This window comes from Rosa chinensis, chromosome 4, assembly GCF_002994745.2.
Source record: "Rosa chinensis cultivar Old Blush chromosome 4, RchiOBHm-V2, whole genome shotgun sequence".
Classification (NCBI taxonomy): Eukaryota; Viridiplantae; Streptophyta; class Magnoliopsida; order Rosales; family Rosaceae; genus Rosa; species Rosa chinensis.
In genome coordinates this window covers 50,089,945-50,108,041 of record NC_037091.1, presented here as the reverse complement: position 1 = coordinate 50,108,041, position 18,097 = coordinate 50,089,945, and the positions used below count along the sequence as shown (strand labels likewise).

The window sequence follows — 18,097 nt, the reverse complement described above, 5'->3', positions numbered from 1 at the left end:
GAGGGACATAAGCGCTTTTGAACAAATAAAATTAATATATTACAAATATAAAAGAATTACAAAATATATACAATGTGTCTTTGGGAAAAACTACTTTTTGGTTAGAGAAATGATCCTAAATTAGTATGTTGTGGTTTAAGCCTTAAGGTGACCTCTTCAAACCAGGAAGGAGCCTTTTGCAACTGCAAAGTATAGAACCAACAGGGTGCAATGCAACTATTCCATCAAAACCAGGATTTAAGAGATTTCAAGCTTCGTATGTGACTGGCACTTCAAATATAATTCTATGAAAGGGACTTCTCAACATTACTCCCACCTTCAAAGATTATCCTATATACTAAAGATCGGACGAACCGTGCAATGTAACCTGAATCATGGATAGTAACATTGGTTATCAATTGATTCCATTCTGTACTTCTCATGCTCATTCAAAAACCAAACACGGCAGGCGACACAAAATTTCAATTCCAAAGAGTACCCAAGTGAAAGAAATCAAATACAAGTTACAATTACTGCACCTGTTTTGGGCTTCAATACACTTAAGGGATACATCCTTCCAAAAGGCTTTTTCCCATAATTATATGGTCAAATAACTAATGTACATTAATCTACAAAATGAACTTCACTCCTACATTTCGGAAAATTGGCCTCTAACCACTCGCTAACCCCCTCCCCTGCCATCTCTATATTAACCACAACCACCAAAAACAGAACTTGTCAAAGGGGCGAGCACTACATGGTGCACATATTTGTGCCCTTTCTATCACAAAGCCAAAAATGAGCAAAATCAAGCAAGCAACTTGTGAAGAAAAGCAAAGAGAAAATTGGATATAGAAAGTCAATGCTGATGATATGTTTTACATAAGCAAATACTGCAAGCCTCAAAAGGCCAAGTGAAGAGTAGATATGGCCCACATTGTGAGTATGATTTTCTTTTCATCTTTCTGCCCCTGCGATGGCACTATACAGTATTTGCTCCTACCATCGCGATGGAAGCCATAGACCAAATTCATCCTCTTCTGTCAGTTCACTCCTCTTCCAAAGTATGTTTGCCTGGGACCACTTTCTAGAGCCAAGCACATTCGCAAGTTGAATAAAGAGAACAAACAAATAACCCCAACGGCTATTATAGTTCTGAAAAATAACTTACGACCCATTTACAGCCATTTCCGGTGAGGATTTCGGTGGTATCAACGGGCAGTCCTCTGCGCCCAACTGTCTATTCTCCAAAGTGCCATGCAAGCAATCAGAGGAGCCTCTAGAACTAGCAGGCTCATTCTCCTTGCGATCCTCCTCATCTGAACTGTTGTTATTGGAACAGCTTCTAGAAGCAGCACTATCATTCTCTTGAGAAACATCATCTGAGTTCTTAACCCCATCAGCTGTTCGACTAGAATGCATACTGATTGCAGCTTTCTTATTTGGTAGCACCGACGGGTTTAGAGTTGTACAAAAAGCAGCAAAAACACTTTCTTTTGGCTTTGGGTTTTTACCCAACCGTTGCCTCTTTGTTAGTTCAGGCTCCCTATCCTTAGAAGCCAATTTCCTCTTCAACTTAAGGGACTCCATTGTTCCTTCATCTTCCTCAGAAGTATCAGGCTGCTTCTTGGGCGGTGGCTTGTAGTCTTCGTCATCCTCATCGTCATCATAGTCTACCAGCCCAACAGACCTTGGACACAAAAATCAACGTGAACATGTGGCCGTATAGAAAAAGTATTCTGAAAATGCAATCCTTCCATCCTCTACACTAGAGCAGGCAATACCTGGATGATGGTTGGCTTGCAGCAACTCCATTGGATAAAACAGCTTGAGGTTGTGTCTGTACTTTTTGGGTATTTGACATGGATGCAGATGCTGTGTCTTCTTCATCACTAGAAAAGCTCCACATTTAGCTCTGTTAGTGAAATTTTAGTAGCAAAAACCAGTGTCAATACTCATACAGAAGTTCAACACAAAAGACATACCTGTCCTCATTAAAATAGTCTTCTTCTTCTTTCTCCAAAGCACGCTCATCACCTCGTTTTCTATTGTCCGACACATTAACGGTTCCTTTCGTTCCAAAACTTTCTAGGAACTGCAAAAATAGTCAGATATGACATCTTACAAGTTACAATATATGTTGGAGAAAATCCAGAAGGAGCATAGTACCTGCTCATGTTTAACTTTTAGAGAGTGAACGGACGACAAATACTCAAATTTGACCAACTGAATCCAGAATGAATCAACCAAGTATTTAACCAAAGATTTCAGATTTTCCTGCAGAAAAAGAAAAATACATTTATATGAACCAACACAACGGAATACACTTTTAAATTCCAAAATACTAAGGTCTGAACAAAATTGGCACCTTCCGGATGTACTCAAAAAGTTCCAAAACAGCTGAGTTTAGCAGGTTATATCGATTGCCATTACCAACAAATGCATCGATAATTGGTTTGAGAAGGTTGTTCCTCACAATATGATTTATCAGATGTTCATCCTACAGTTCAGAACATTATTATTGTAAATGTTGATCAATAACTCGAGCAAGAGAAAAGATTTTATCAGATGTTCATCCTACAGTTCAGAACATTATTATTGTAAATGTTGATCAATAACTCGAGCAAGAGAAAAGATAATGAGTATCCAAGGCAGTAGAGAGAGAGAGAGAGAGAGAGAGAGAGAGAGAGAGAGAGTACAACAATGCTAAAACAAAATTAAACTCACATGACGGGAAAGTATGGTACGAACAAATCTAACTGCAGCAACAACTAGATATTTTTCCCTTCTTTGTGTAAGCAGCAAAACTTTATCTATAACATTATTTAGAAGAAAGTTACACCTGCAATGACAAAAGCCAAACATTCCACGTTATAAGTCAGCAGTGGACATCAATTCTGAAGTTTGCAGAGAGTCCAAAATATTACTTTATTCTGTAGGGATGGTGTAGAACACAAAAGCAAAGCAATTCGCATATGTTTGACAGTACTTCAGGCTTCGCGACAGTCGGAGGTTCAACTCTTTCACCATAGCATGAAGACGACTGAGCATTCCCTTCAGAAGGACATGACGCTGTTATAACATCAATCAATTGACCCAGATGCTTCTCATAGAAAATCTCGATGATTGTATCCCTCTGTGTACAAAAGTAAGCCAAGATAGACAAACTCAATAACAAAGTGATCCAGGTATAGGCAAAAATAAGAAGCATCGAAAAGAAATTATTCCTTACATGCAAGTTTTACTGACAAGATTTTTCCAACAATTCAGCAGAAATATAATAAACTACAAATCAACATTCACAATGTTACACCTGCAAAATAAACTTGGGATGTATTGTAGACTCTAAAAAGAAAGTTCCCCTACATAAGCAAACATATAAAGCTTCTACAATTCTGCCACTGAAGTCATCAAAGTAAAATAACCAAAATAGACCCAAAACCAATTGAGTCGGGAAAAGTAACAACCAACATAGATTTGAATGTGGTGAATTTGATTAATGAAATAAACAATTAAAGCACTCCTCTACTGAAAAGTGAAGCAAAATCATTACCCAAAAAGAAAAAACGATGGGTACAGCTATCCAGAAGTTAAGGTTCACAACAAAAAAAATTATTTGATCAATGCAATAACTAGAAACTAGAAAAAGGTTATTTCCCCTAAAATGACTCAAAACCAAGGCAGAAAGCCTCTAAAATGACTCAAAACCTAAGTCAGAAAGGTTTGGGCTACTCCATCCAATGCCAATTGGTTTTGGATGTGAACCCTAGATTACTTTATCATAGTATCAGAGCGGGTTACCCACGTGTGCATGCCTAACGGCCACACGGGCTCCACGTCACCCAAAAGTTGTCCACGTGTATGGCTTGAAAATTCGCCACACGTGCGGGGGCGTGTTGAGAATATATACATCCCACATGGGAAAAATGGGACCTTGCCTATGAGTTTATAAGGGTTTGGGCTACTCCATCCATTGCCAATTGGTTTTGGATGTGAACCCCAGATTACTTTATCACTCTCATTATACTTCTAATATCACTCATAATGTCTCTGATGGCAATCTTACTTGGGAGGTAAGAATCCATCAAATGGTAAAACAGACAACTATCATTGCAAAATGTCGACAACGAGAATTAAAAAAATGTCTGGAAAAGAGATAAATATACACATGCACATACAATGTATGTCAAGCTCCAACCCACATGAACCTAGAAGTCAATGACGGTAGGATGAATCTTAATCACAAGGGAGCAGTTTGGCATTGGACTAAAGAATGTTCATATAAATAAGAACAAAAGAGGAGAAGAATGATGAATCCACAGCATTAGATTGCAAGTTGACTGCAGATGAGGTCACCTAAAGAGTGATTGCCATATAGTGCAGTTCAGTGATGACCCAACTGACCATGAACAATTCATGCACACACACAAGAATAAGCAGAACTGTAACTACATATTTCTTGCCCTACTTATGTATATAGTTAAACATTCAAACACAAAAGTACCATAAAACTTTACCTGTGCTCCTGACAATGTGTATGAATCTAGTAGACTACGAAGAATTTCAAGGAACTGGCAGTGCATGTTGTCTCCAAAATCTGTAATCATTCCTTTAACCTGCAAGTAGAAAATTAAATATTAAATTGACAGGGGAACAGAAACATGCTTACTAAAAAAAATAATACATATATACAATGTATCATTGATCTTAATATGACTTCTCATGCCATAAAACATCCCATCTATTTAAAATCCACCTTTAAATCATTTGCTAGGTGTGGTAAGGAGTGATACACACATGTTTGTAGTTTTAATGCACAACATTGCATATGACAATTCATTAATTAACAGGTACATACCAAGAGACCTAAAAGTGGAATTCCTTCCTGGCGAACAACATAGGTACGCAGAAGGTTTGGGTCCTGGTTCATGAAAAGATTGAGAATATCTGTCCTGCATCCATCATAATCACTTGTTGTGAGGAAGGCATATGAGGATAAATGAACAGAGAGCAAGAAGAGGCAGACTTATGAAGAAGACAAATACTTAATATCATGATTTACCCAGTTAATACAAGCTTTTTGTCTTGACTCTGCAAAGCATCACTCACAATGTCAAAGATTCCTTCATTCATAAGATCCCTACAAAAAATTTGTGCTTCAACTGTTAGAAACAAAAACATTCCTCGAGCAAATCTTTATATTTTGCTAAACATCGAAAAGATTAACAGCCAAAAAAAAGGCAGGGCTATGAAAGATAATGACAGGTCAATAAATAAGATTTCAGAACTGCGAACCTAAATAGCCGAAGCTGCTGAACCATCTGCAGGCTCTTGCTTAGACTACAAAACTCATGCAAGAAATATACCTGCATTGTGAAAGAGAAGAAAAACACGAGACTTGGTCAGGTACAGATAAGAAACTAACCAGAGAACTACAGCCACAGACTCCAAAGCTACTAAACTCAAATGTCACTATCATCACCACAATTACGTTGACCACATCAAAATCCTGCCTACTAAATTCAGTAAATTATAATGATATCAAAACAGTAACTAAACAAATAGTTTATTGACAAGACAATTAACTATAATTTGATTTCATTCTATGAACATATTGAAAGTTTCATGGAACCAAATGAAAGAGTACTAACAGAATAAAGGATTACCAAATTCTTCTTTGATTCTGCGGAGGTGGATGGTGACCTTAACCTAGCAAACAATTCCTGAATAAAGGTACTGTCGTCCTTTAGCAGAGAAACAACCTATAACAGAACAAGAAAATTAGGCATAACATCACATAGAGCTCGATATGTTTAAAGGATGAGTAGTAAATTCTTACGATAGCATTATTTCCATGAATTATTGAATTGAGATTTGCAACTGTGCCCTCATCCAACACTCTAGCCAAGACAACATCCTAGAAGAAGTAGTGCAGAGTAAATATTTCCACCAAAGCCAAAAAAAAAAAAAAAAAAAAAAAACAGAGATAGACAGGATACACAAAACATCCAAACCTTAAAATAACCAACTTTGTATGTCTGGTGTATCTTTGACAGAACCAAGGAATCTTTAATCGGTATGGCCTACACAAAGTGGGTAAACAAATAGCATTACATATAGGGAAAAGGAAAACCAACTGTCATGTATGTCAAAATGCCTCCAACCACCCCTGCCCTTGCCATCAAATCCCAATGACATGACGGAAGCAAATTTTTACCTCTTTGAAAACAACATGCTCTTTTAGAAAGTTACGGTAATGTTGGACTTGAGGTACTTCAGGATCATCTGCAACCCAAATTTCAAGTAATTCAGCATCATCATTCAAATAGAAGTGAAACCTAATGAACTAAGAACCAATCAACCAACCACACTACCACTAATTTTCAAAAGGGAAGCTTGTGATAAGAGAACATAAACCAATAATGAAACTCACACTCAAGGGAACCAATTATGTCCATGATTAAATCATCACCAAATATTTTCTCAAAGATCTGAGGACTATTCAGCAGAACTGCAGGTAGAAAACACATCATTAGTAAAAAATAACATAAGAAATTCTTCTATTAAGCGCAATATTCTGTGGATAAAATTGAGTAAAAAGAATACTTACTGATCCCCCTTACTATTTTGTATAGCATGTGAAGACCATCAACATTGTCCAAGTCTTCACAGATTCTAAATAGGCCCATAAGCTTACGGAAAAAATCTTGCTGGTGCAAATAAAATAAAATAAAACCATTACGAAAAAAAAACACGGTAAAAACTAAAAAGCAACATTCTAATTATAACATGACCAACAAGCTGTAGTGGAAAGTTACAAAGACACACAAATTATATGAATAAAGATGAGTACAGTAGACCTACTTTAACAATTGCTTTCTTAATGAAATGAGAAACCTACAAAGTCATTTGAAGCTTACATCACTTAATATCAGTTCTGTCAGTCGCATCTGATCAGCAATGCCACTCTCAGCCACAGTCTGCAAGACAAAACCAAATGCATTGTCATCTTTCCCATGTATGATGAAACGTAAGAAAGTTTTTAGGGTAAATGAACATCATCTAGTGAGCTATAGAAAATTAATCAAAAATATAAAAACAGCAAAGATAGAAAACAATAATTTACTATACAAAAGAACTGAATAACACCTTAAGGATTAAAGGAAGTGTAGATAGCTCAACTGCAGGCAGTTCCCTCAACTCACTGTTTGCATTGTGAAATGTCTCATCTATAAATACCAATAAAGTTAAAAAATAATCTCCAAATCAATTCTTGCGTGGCATTAAAAGGTGCCATCATGAAAAAAATCCACATTCAATTTTAGTCAGAATAGATGACAGCACAGCAAGTGGTAGACAATGGAAAAGAGGTCAAATAAAATCAAGCAGTGCACACTCGAAAAATGCTGCAGCATTTATCCTTCCCGTAACCAATAACAGCATCTTATACATGAAAGCCTATTCAAATAATTTAAAAGCACTGCTTAATAGATACAATCATTCATTCCAAAAGCCACGAACGTCGGTAGCGTTAAAACTTTTACTATCAATTATGGCCAGGCTAGCAAATAGTAGTCCCTTCCTGGCCAAACACAATAGTATTAGTATTAATTAAGCCAATCAGGCTTAGGGTTAAATTTTTGCAAAATCCCAAATTTTGCTCTTCGTTGATTAAATGTTCCAACAATGAAAATACAAATGTCATGGGTATAACATTTATTATACTATTTTAAGTATCCCAAACCAGTATCCACAACTCCTCCATGTTAGAGAAAGCTGAAAGATAACCCACCTTAAAAGTAGGTGAGGAAAACATTCAGTTAAAAGAATCAATTTTCGCCAAAAAAAAAAAAAACAACAACAACAACAAATTGACGCACGCGTAAGGCGGGTAATATTGATTCGAACCAAAATTGATGATTATAAATTCATGATTAGCAAGATTATATTCATAAATCATAAGAGGATAAACATCTAGATAGATGCATCTCTTTTGAAGTGATTTTGCATCACACTTTAACAACTAACCAGTATTTAGCTTGCATCTGACAACATTATGCAATTAATACTGATAAAGCTTTACACAATCACTAAAAGTTTTAAGCTTCAGAAAACTTCCATAGACTATATTCCTTCCGCAGGCAGCCAAAATGTGACCAATCTATTCTAACCAAAAAAAGAGTAAATGAATCTGGTGTATAACTTTTTGCTCCAAACTTTCATGGATAATAAATTGTGACAAGCTTCTCATCTGCTACTAGAATTTGTCAAAAAGAAATTGTGGAACTCTTCTAGAAGTTGCGAAAAAAATCTTGCCAGACGCAGTAATGACCAGGAACTTCAATCCCTGTAATTCCTGTATTCCACTAGTGACACTCACTGATCTAAGTACATATCCTCACATTACAAATATGAAATACGAGGTATTCTTTTAAATACACGATTCACATCCAAAAGGGGCTGGGAATGTGCTCCAAAGCAGAATAAGAGAATATGAATTGCTTGGAGAAGTTTTTATATAGCCAATGAACAAAGCTGCCCGATACCCACTGTCAATGCCAGACAAGAAACAGCTAAAGACATTATTCACATCCAATAGGGGAAGAGTAATGTGCTCCAAAGCAGATTACAAGAATCTAAATTGCTTAGAGAAGTTTTATATAGTTAATTAACAAAGCTACCCGACACCTAATGTCAATGCCCGAAACTGCTTAAAGACCTAGCTGAGGTTAGGTTTTTCAAATGCAAACAACAGCAACAAGGGCAATACATGTTTGAGCAAAATTTATTAGAAAAATACATCCAGTGGAAGATCAGAAGTGTGACACAATCTAGCTGATACTTACTATTGAGAGAATTAAAATGTAGACTCCTTTGCACACTGCATATGTTGTCCCTGAATGGAAAAGCAAATAATTAGAGGTTTCAGAAGATGCAAGACTCAGTACCTGGTTTATTATAAGGAAGAACAAGGGAAAAATAATTCAGATGTTACCATATGTAAGAGCAGCCAGTCGATTCCTGGAAGCTGAGTGCTAATTCCGTAGAATACTCAGGATCCCTCCATGAGATAATTGTATCTGCAAATAAGATAGTCCAAATTGAAGAATTCAGCATCTATCCTGACCACTTGAGGAAACCTTATAATAGGAAAAAAAAAAAAATTATAACCAAAAATACCTTCTTGCTTTCTGTAAATATCATCTGAGCTGATACGATGAAGAAGTAATGTCTCATTATCGTCTTCATCAATAACAAACAAACCCAGTTCTTCAGACCTCTGTGTTACAACAATTTTGAATTTAATCAAAATGTAAAGCAGTTTCATTCAATCATTTTCATAAATTCATCATCTCTATAGATTAACACAGATCAAAATCAATCAGATTAACAAACCTCCATATAGTCAATAGTGACATGCCCAGTTCCCTGATCATCCCATTTTCCATCTTCATTCAGACGGTAGACCTTAACACGCTGAGAATTGCAAAACAAAAGAATTAGACAAACATGACACACTACATTAAATTTAAACAAAAAACACCTTAAACAACATTATTTGATTAGCTTGAGTTATACACATTAGCTCTTTGACACTACCTTAAAAAGGAAGAACGCTTTCACAATCAAAATTACAGTTGAAGAGGGGACAAAAGACAGCAAATGCAGTGAAATGTTATACCAATAGGATGTGCGTAAAATATATATGCTATGAAACAAACGCATATGTGTGTCAAACGCAGAGTTCCTCATAATAGCCATCCAGTTGAGACAAAGTGGATGTGATAAGGAGTACTACAATTCAGGAGGGTACATAACAGGTAGTATAAACTGCATCCATGTGTCCATATGTTCAATCAAACACATTTACAAAGCTGACTGTCATGGGCATGAACATGACACTGGCAATGAACAATGCCTAAAATTTTTTCTTCGTCAAAAATGACTGAAATGATGACATCAACAATGAAAATTTGGAAGCATCTATCCAGAGGAATTCCTTCTTCTTCTGGGAGAACCCTTTTTGTATTTTGAAATTTAGATTTGAATCAAGTCAGATATACTGTTGTGTAAGGTATGCTAAAGGACATTGTTTGCCACGTAATTTTAGGAGAACAAACCACAACTAATTATTTATGCATCACATATGGAACTAAATGTAAAACCATAAAAATTAAAAAAAAAATTTGATCTGTACAGGAGTTTGCATTATCATGTCATAATTATTCTGAGGTTTTCCAAGCCGGAATGTCCATAACATGTTCGTGCCTCAATAAATTCATTAATTCCACAATCATGGAATCTTTATAATACCATAAATGAGGTATTTACCAAAACCATTAGATGATATTAGTAGTCAAAATTTTAAAAGCTCACAATCCATATAGAAATATAAAGGCCTGGACAAAATAAAAATTAAATTTAGAAGAAATGATGGAAAAATTACCATAAGACAACTTCAAATTAATTCTATTACTTTCCATCTAATAAACATGATAAATACAATTAGTAGCGTTATATTTCAGCAGTGCACAGGACATCACACTAGCACAAATGGTTATTAGGATTTTCACATTAGCCTCCAACAATAGGTCGTCATTACAAGAAATTATAACCGTCCAAAAGCTAGTTTTCTAGCACAGTGAAATACATAGAAAATTTGTACAATCGCTCGTCAGCAACTTGTCGCCTAATGAAGTAATTTGCTATAGAAGACTAATAACTCCACACGAACAAAACGACAACTATAAAACAGCATTCTTCCAAATCTTATGGTTGCAGGATAAAGACACCACCAATAACCAAAAAATACCATAAAACTAAACTGCAAGCCACCTTCCACAGGTTAACCAAACCAAAACTAGGCCGGAGCATAGGTATGGATATTGGCATGGAGCTCAAAATGCTCATTAATGAAGGATGTCAAACATAGAGCTCGGGAACTCCCACAAATGGCTACCACTGAAGGACACCTTTCAGTGTCCAATAACACCAAGATTTATATGCAGCTCAGACAAGCTGTGCACACCAAAAGATTTGTGCTCAGGCAATCCCACAAATGACTACCGCTGAAATCGTCCCCTGTGAAAACTGGTCGAATATTGTTCTCCTTCAACTTATAAAGGAATATAAACCACTGAGACCCCTCGAGATTTTACTATTTCTAATTACATGAGCAAACCTTTGCAACACACTCTTGACCCCTTAGCAGTACCTTTGACAATAGTTTAACCGCACATCATCCCTCAAAAAGTCAAGTAGCTACATCTACTTATGAAACTCCTACCTCATTACAGATACGACATTTAAAGACTTCCGGTCACCTTTTCAATGAACAACATTAAAAGAGCTTTTAAAGTAAACCAAAGTGCGTTAAAAAAAATTATATATATTGTTTCAAACTCTCCAATGGAAATGCGCCAGACACTTCACTGCAACACTCTTAGAGCTCCAACCAACTAATAAGATTTGTACACCACTTCAAAAACACTTTGCAGAGCACAGCAAAGATTCCACAGCACATTAGGAACGAAGCAACTTTTCACACAAAAGGCCTAATGGATTTGAACTCAAAACGCTAACACGCCCCAAATAAAGTTTTGCCAGCTCTGCCCCCAATTTGAAACAGACCACTAGTCCAGTGCACAAAGTTACGCAGAAAGAATAGAAAAAAAAAAATCTACAATTGAAAACTGAAACGAACCAAGCTCGAGCTCAAAAACTCGCTAATAACAAAAACACCTAATTGAGTGCGATTCTAGGTCAAATTGCTAAGCTTCCTAATTCGCAGAAAGCAAACTCACCTGCATCGAATTGGCGTTGGCCTGTGATTTTTCCGGAGCGCCCATGGTAGCTCCTCCGTATGCGATTCGAATTTGGAGCCAAAATTGGGTGAGAGACTGAATCGGAGCTGAGGATTCGAACCAACAAAAACGTTGAATTAGGGTTTTGAGTTGGGGCCAAAGGAGAAGAGGAAGGGTGATTAGGGTTCCCGGGGATCAGTAGAAAACCCTAACCGCCATTAACGTAGCAGTGCGAACCTTCGAGCTCTCTCTCTCTCTCTCTCTCTCTCTGGGTCTCTCAGTCTCTCTCTCTCTCTCTCTCTCCGCTTTTTATTCTTCTCCGCGCAAGTGTCTATGCCCCGACCTTCGATAAGAGAGAAGAAAAGTGGAAATACAATTACGCATGTTGGAAAATTGCTCTCTGCCCGTTATGTCCCTCGTTTTCGCGTCGAATTACGACTCTGCCATTCCACCCCGCACTCACGCGCTTTCCTTTTCGCGATTAACCCGCGGGGAGAGTTGGTGAGTACAATTTCTGCCAGCGGGGTCGGTCACCTGCCTGTTACTGAGAGAGTCCCCGCGCGGTTGGTTCTGATTGGTTGATTTTAGTAACCCGGCTGTGACGGTATCGCGCCTCTCAGTCTTAGATCATGTTTGGTTGGGATAATTAAGTTGAGATGTGAGGTGGCGCGCTACGATTAGAGAGGGGGTTACAATCATAAAATGAGAGAACCTAGAGCTTGCTTTTTATAGAAACAGTTTTTGTTTTAAATTCCGTCTCCGTCTGTACTGGGAGATTCTAGGCTTGAAAGGATTTGGAGTGCAAACTTGGGGAACCGGCAAACTCTTTGAAGCTGAAATTTGGGACTCACTTGACTTTAGCAAGGATAAATGGTGGTTATAATAAAGCCACAGCTGTAGTTATCAACAGAATTCAACCTGTGACGATCAACAAGTTGAAAAATTTAATATGATCAAAGCATTAACTAATGTGATTTTTGAACAAAGACCCAAAAATTTATGTTGACCTCTAGAACGAGAATTGAAGAGTCAATATATGAGCTATGAAGAGTCAATATGAGCTATTATGTGTTTAAAAATTAGGGTGGTTCAGTGGATGCAATGAGTCACCCCATGATAATATATTAAAGATGTGGAACTCACATGTCTTGCGTTCAAACACTGAGTTAGTTTAGTGTTATTTACTGAATTATAAACGTGGTCAAGGGAGGGGCAACAATGCTCTGTTGGCCGTCCAAACCCCCTAGCGGATTAATCTCTGGGTCTAAGAAGTCTTTGAAATACCATAAACAATCTAAAAAGATGGTGTAAAAAAAAAAAAAAAAAAAATTGGATGTGCTAATGAGATTTCACTACCCACACAATTATCATTAATTTTCTGGTAATGGGTTATAGATAGGCGAATGAGATTCACACTCCCCATTTTATAATCTACACTCCATGTTTTCTTTTTTTGTATATTAAATTTTGTCATTTTGCAGTATGGATTGTAAAACATGTGATGTTAAGATACTAAAAAATAAAACATGGAGTGTGGATTGTAAACTAGAGAGAGTGAATTTCACTCTCCTATTAGATAATGTGATCTTATGACTGGTATGTGCTATATACCATGTACAGTGAAGGGTTTTGTATTCCAAATTCTTGTTTGTGGTAACTTAGATTTAGGGATTATCATGACTTATGAAAATGTTAGTATAAATAGGGAATTTTCGGAAATATTTCACAAAAATCGAAAGTTTCCAAATCGAGAAGGATTCTAGAAATTTTCAGAAACCATTCTCTCCCTAGCTTCAGGCCGACCCGACCCAAACCTGGAAAACATACTCGGTCGCCGTTTCCTTTTCCGACGACCCCAGGCCGCAACACTGACCCAGTTCTGTTTGCCTCCTCCATCTAGTCTTCCCTACGGTGGTCTCCAATGGCAATTCACACCGAGCACAGCTGATCGAGGTTGTGAAGTTTGATGTTAACTGACCCGATCGGTTCTCCGATCTACGGGGACTGCGAGGCTTGAAGCTGGTCTTGTTTTACTTCTAGCAGCGTCCTCTTTCGATCCTTGGAGGTTTGGTTGATCGATTTCCACCATAGGAGCATCAACTCAAGGTAAACAGTGGTTTTTGGCTTGCAGCGGCGATTTGGGCTTTGCTCCAGGTATTAAAGTTGATCCTCATTGTGTAAACTCCATTTTCGACGGTTGGATCTTGCTAATTTTGAGTTTGGCACGACAATACGTGGGATGCACGTGGAGCCGTCTGTGGCGGCGTGTGGTAGAGCATCCGGTGATGTTTGGGGCAATTTCTTTCACCAATTATCATCTACTCATCAATACGAGCATTTTGATATAGGGTTCGTGGCATTTGGAGATAGTATAAGCATGTTAGAGTTTTTTAGCGATTTCAATTCTCTCGGTTTTTTATCTGTGAGGATCCGACTGTTGGATCGACTTGTTGTCTTGACATACTGATCATAAGAGTGTTCGGGATACTCTGGGTGGTCTTGGATGTTTAATCGTTTTGTGTTTCGTGTACTGAGATGAGACCGTATGTGATTAGATACTTGACGAAGTTGTCTTAGACGAATATTTTGTGATTGTGTTATTTCAGTTTTGTAAGAAGACGTAGCGAGATTCAGAGGTGACTAATCTTACAATATTCATTTACGAACTGAATTACCTTATTGTTTTAGGAGTTATTTATTTAACTGCAAACTATAGTTAGTATTAATGACATTCATGAGTGAATGACTACGTGTGTGTGTGTGTGTGTATATATATATATATATGTTTACATGAAATATATGTGTATCGGTGATTTTGTTGTGATACAAGCAATATGTGTGAGTCGGTTCATTTATTGTTTTAGGGAATAACTTTCGGGAAACAATATATTGTGGAAAATGATATTTTCTATTATTTTGAAACATGTTTGAGGATTTAGGAGTCACAGGTTGTGATTTCTCTTTTGAGTTTTGGGTAATAATTTCAGGTTCGGTGTGACCATTTTAAATGTTTTGATCTGACGACCGGTGGTCTGAGGATTTGGAAGTCATAGGTTGTGATTTCTTCTTCTGAGATTTGGGTAACATTTTGGGTCCATTGTGACTCGTTTGATATTTTGATCTAAGGGTTAGGTTGGCCTAAGGATTCGGGATTACAGGTTGTGACCTCAGTCAATATATTGGGAATCACACCTTTGGCCAGGTAAGTGGTTACGATCAGTTAGAGCTCTAGTCTGTCTGCCATAGTATCTCATGGATCTAAGTAGGTTACTTACAACTCCTGGGTACATATTTTTGTTCAGGTTGGACCAAAGTATCATAGGTTCATTTTATATGATTTTGTCATGGGGTAACTTGTTGTATTGTCATTTTGGGAAAAGGTGTTGAGTTTTGGAAGGATTCATTGCGTGAGTTGCTTCTTTGAGTTTTATTGTCCAGATTGGACCAGATTTTCATATTGATTTGTTAGGTAACATTTTATATGATTTTGTCAAAGTGTGACTTGTATTGTTTCTTTTGGAAAAAGATTATTGGGTTTTTAAGGAATCATGGTGTGTGTTTCTTTTCCTTGAGTTGAAAGGTTTTCCTCGGGATTAATGTGTGTTGCTTCCTTAAATTGAATCAGTGGATTCCTTGTGCTTTTGGTGTGAGTTATTTTCTTCGAGTTGAAAGGTTTTCCTCGTTATTCGTGTGATCAGTTGTGTGGTTTTTTGTCTTTGAGTTTACTCATACAAGCTTTCAAAAGCTTACTGGGTTTGTTGTGTGGCAATCTGGTGCATTATTCGATGGTGTAGGGGTTAATCTTGCAGGTCAGGGTAATCGAGGGTGAAGCTGAGTTCTAGTAGTAGATGTACAGGTAGGAAGGTATTTTTGTGAGTTTATTGTTGTTAAGACTTCTACTGTGTAGTGAGCTCTGAAGAGCATTTACTTATTATTTTGTTGTTGTAACTTAACTCGTAAACCTGTGTAATATAATATATGACTCTACAGAGTGAGTCTGTATTGACATTGTGTGTTCAGGGCATTAGTTTGTACTTGGTTAAAAAGGAAAAAAAATTTCAGGTATTTTGTATTGATGACTGAACTATTCACGTCTAGTATAATTGTGAGATTATCTTGATTTTTAATTGTTTCAAAAATCGGGGCATGACATTGACAAACTAGATATATGGGCAACTTCATTTGCTTCACAACAGCGACATACCGGAGAGATAAAGCTCATACAAAGCCATTGAACAATTAAATTTGCTTTCTCACTATGCTGTGGACCAGAACATACTCTGGCGACACTTTGTTTCATCCTACCACTAGGAGATTAGGATAATTTGATAAGGACTCACCTCCTCTCTAGAACAAACAAGGCACTTTGAGTGCACCCACAAGCATTCAGCCCGACTCTCCCTACAACAACTGGATAAGCACTTACTGGAATCAAACACTTAATAACTAAGAAATAAACTAAACAACTAAAACAAAATTGTTTAAGTAAGACCAGCCTAAACAACGACCAGTCAAACAAAAACGGCCCATTGACCCAAAATGGTCCATCAGCAATGCCCAGTCCTAGACTAAACTAGCTAGCATCCCTCTAACAAGCCCAGCTCAAGCGAGCACCTGCACCATCAAGCCACCACCCCCATCACTCCTTCATTGATGTCAGGCCTCCATCGTCACCAATCTGTTGTCGTTGTTGGACCTCCTGCAACAAACACCATCCACCTCCACGATCCTAGATCTTCCTACTTCCATCCAGATCGCAACACCAATCCTGATATCAGGCCACTTATTTCCACCATTCTCCTCATCCATGGTGTTGTTGCCCACTATCCTACCATAGCGTTTAGGATCCTCCCGACACCGATCACACCTCTCAACCACAGACCGGCATCTGGTGCAATCACCTCCTCCACACGAGCACAACAAGGAACAAGACCTATCCACCCAGATCTAGGAGCTGCATACATGCCCAACGACACCACAGCCTGTCTGGCCGCACGCACTGTGCACAGGTGAGGCCAGCGAGAAGCGCTAGCGCCGAGGCGCAATTGGGCATGCGCTACTACTACCAACGATGTTTTCTAGTTTTCTCTCTCTAGGGTATTTTCTCTCTTTTCACTTCGCCTTTTCAACTACTACACCATGGTTTTGAGAAAACCAATTTGTCAACATAACCATGCAAACATTGGTGATGTTGTTTGGTGAGATTAAGCTCAAAGTTGGCAAACATTCACACCCAATTTCTTGCCATGATGTTTGCATGTAGTTCACACATTAGAGAGGAAGGGGGCTAGGAGAACAATAACCAATTTCAAGAAAAAGCAACAATTACATACATCATGATACAAAAAGGCTAAAAATTTTCTTTATGATTAAATTCAATTTACCCCCTGAGGTTTAGGGGTAACTTCATGTTAGTCTCTGTGGTCCCAATTTAATCATAAACACCCATGAGCTTTTCAATTTAGGTCAACCGTGTCCAAACCGTCCAAATTGGACGTTAACTCTAACAATGGGGCCCACTTTATAGGGTAAAATTGTCATTTGAAGACAAAAAAATTCTCAACAAAAAAATCCATCTTCTTCTTCCTTCAATCCCACTCCGAGTCTCTCTCTCCTCTCTCTAACCGGTTCTAATCTCGATTCCCATTTCACCTCCATCTAAACTCCCTCACCCAGAAACTCTAAACCCTAGAGTCCTAATCCCCAAACCTTTCTTCCTCTACCTCAATCCCACAAACCCAAAAACTTCAAGTCCCATCTCTTCTCTCTAATCGGGTCTAATCCGTTTTGTGTCTCGCTATGTGCGAGCTTTTTGGAGGGTCTGAATCTGTCCCCATCACCATGTCGATGAGGGTTCTAACAAGAAGCACATTCACAGCCTCTCTCCGTAAGTCTTCGATCTTTTGCTCACTTTTGCAATTTTGACTGCCTTGAATTGCACCACTCATTGGCTTCTCAAAACCAATTTCTCAACAAACTAATCTCCTTCCATGGCGAATTCTAGAGTTTCTGCCAATAGGTGCGCTGGGTTAGCTCCGAATTGACTGAATTCTCACTGGAAATGGGTTTGTAACACTTGACGTTTAATTACTTTGAGGTTCAAACTATGAGGTACAAGAAGTTAAAGAGTTTATCTACTCAAAATTTCACGGCAGTTTACCTGGAGATTCAGTGGCCAGACTTGTTGTTGCAAATGGTGTCTTCAACTGCTTGAACTTATACGAAACTTTATTGGTCTGGAGGCTTGTGTTGGCCGGTGGACCACTGCGCACCCAATCCTCATCGACCAAGCTCTCTTTTGTCTCAACAAGTGT

At 37.9% G+C, this 18,097-nt stretch overlaps 1 protein-coding gene across 6 annotated transcripts; it reads right to left on the bottom strand.

Moving 5' to 3' along the window:
* Window positions 1-391: 391 nt before the first annotated feature.
* Window positions 392-12,146, bottom strand: LOC112196478 (serine/threonine-protein phosphatase 4 regulatory subunit 3). 6 transcript variants are annotated; one of them, XM_024336834.2, is made up of 24 exons: window positions 11,784-12,141; window positions 9,376-9,456; window positions 9,160-9,259; window positions 8,975-9,059; window positions 8,826-8,875; window positions 7,129-7,208; window positions 6,900-6,959; window positions 6,590-6,689; window positions 6,413-6,490; window positions 6,197-6,264; window positions 5,994-6,062; window positions 5,819-5,896; window positions 5,646-5,741; window positions 5,275-5,345; window positions 5,042-5,119; window positions 4,838-4,931; window positions 4,497-4,595; window positions 2,907-3,115; window positions 2,707-2,821; window positions 2,348-2,479; window positions 2,149-2,256; window positions 1,965-2,074; window positions 1,764-1,871; window positions 392-1,669 (listed from the first exon to the last, which is right to left on the bottom strand). In XM_024336834.2, the coding sequence occupies exons 1-24, from the start codon at window positions 11,826-11,828 to the stop codon at window positions 1,147-1,149; spliced, it is 2,637 nt and encodes an 878-aa protein (XP_024192602.1). In that variant the 5' UTR covers window positions 11,829-12,141; the 3' UTR covers window positions 392-1,146. The 6 variants fall into 6 exon arrangements, 5 of the variants coding, with proteins under 5 accessions (XP_024192602.1, XP_040373719.1, XP_024192603.1 ...); XM_040517785.1 differs by lacking the exons at window positions 7,129-7,208; window positions 9,160-9,259; window positions 9,376-9,456; window positions 11,784-12,141 and having other exon boundaries at window positions 8,975-9,036; XM_024336835.2 differs by lacking the exons at window positions 392-1,669; window positions 1,764-1,871; window positions 1,965-2,074; ... (1 more) ...; window positions 2,348-2,479; window positions 2,707-2,821 and adding an exon at window positions 3,212-3,264 and having other exon boundaries at window positions 2,928-3,115; window positions 11,784-12,146.
* Between the last annotated feature and the right edge of the window lie 5,951 nt (window positions 12,147-18,097).

What these genes read in the sequence shown, in the direction of transcription:
- LOC112196478 (XM_024336834.2), bottom strand. Translation starts at nt 11,828, where the DNA reads ATGGGCGCTCCGGAAAAATCACAGGCCAACGCCAATTCGATGCAG. An exon ending in TAAAAGTTAAACATGAGCAG is followed by an intron (nt 2,075 to 2,148) that starts GTACTATGCTCC and finishes CTATTTTTGCAG; the next exon opens with TTCCTAGAAAGTTTTGGAAC. An exon ending in GCAAGCCAACCATCATCCAG is followed by an intron (nt 1,670 to 1,763) that starts GTATTGCCTGCT and finishes TTTGTGTCCAAG; the next exon opens with GTCTGTTGGGCTGGTAGACT.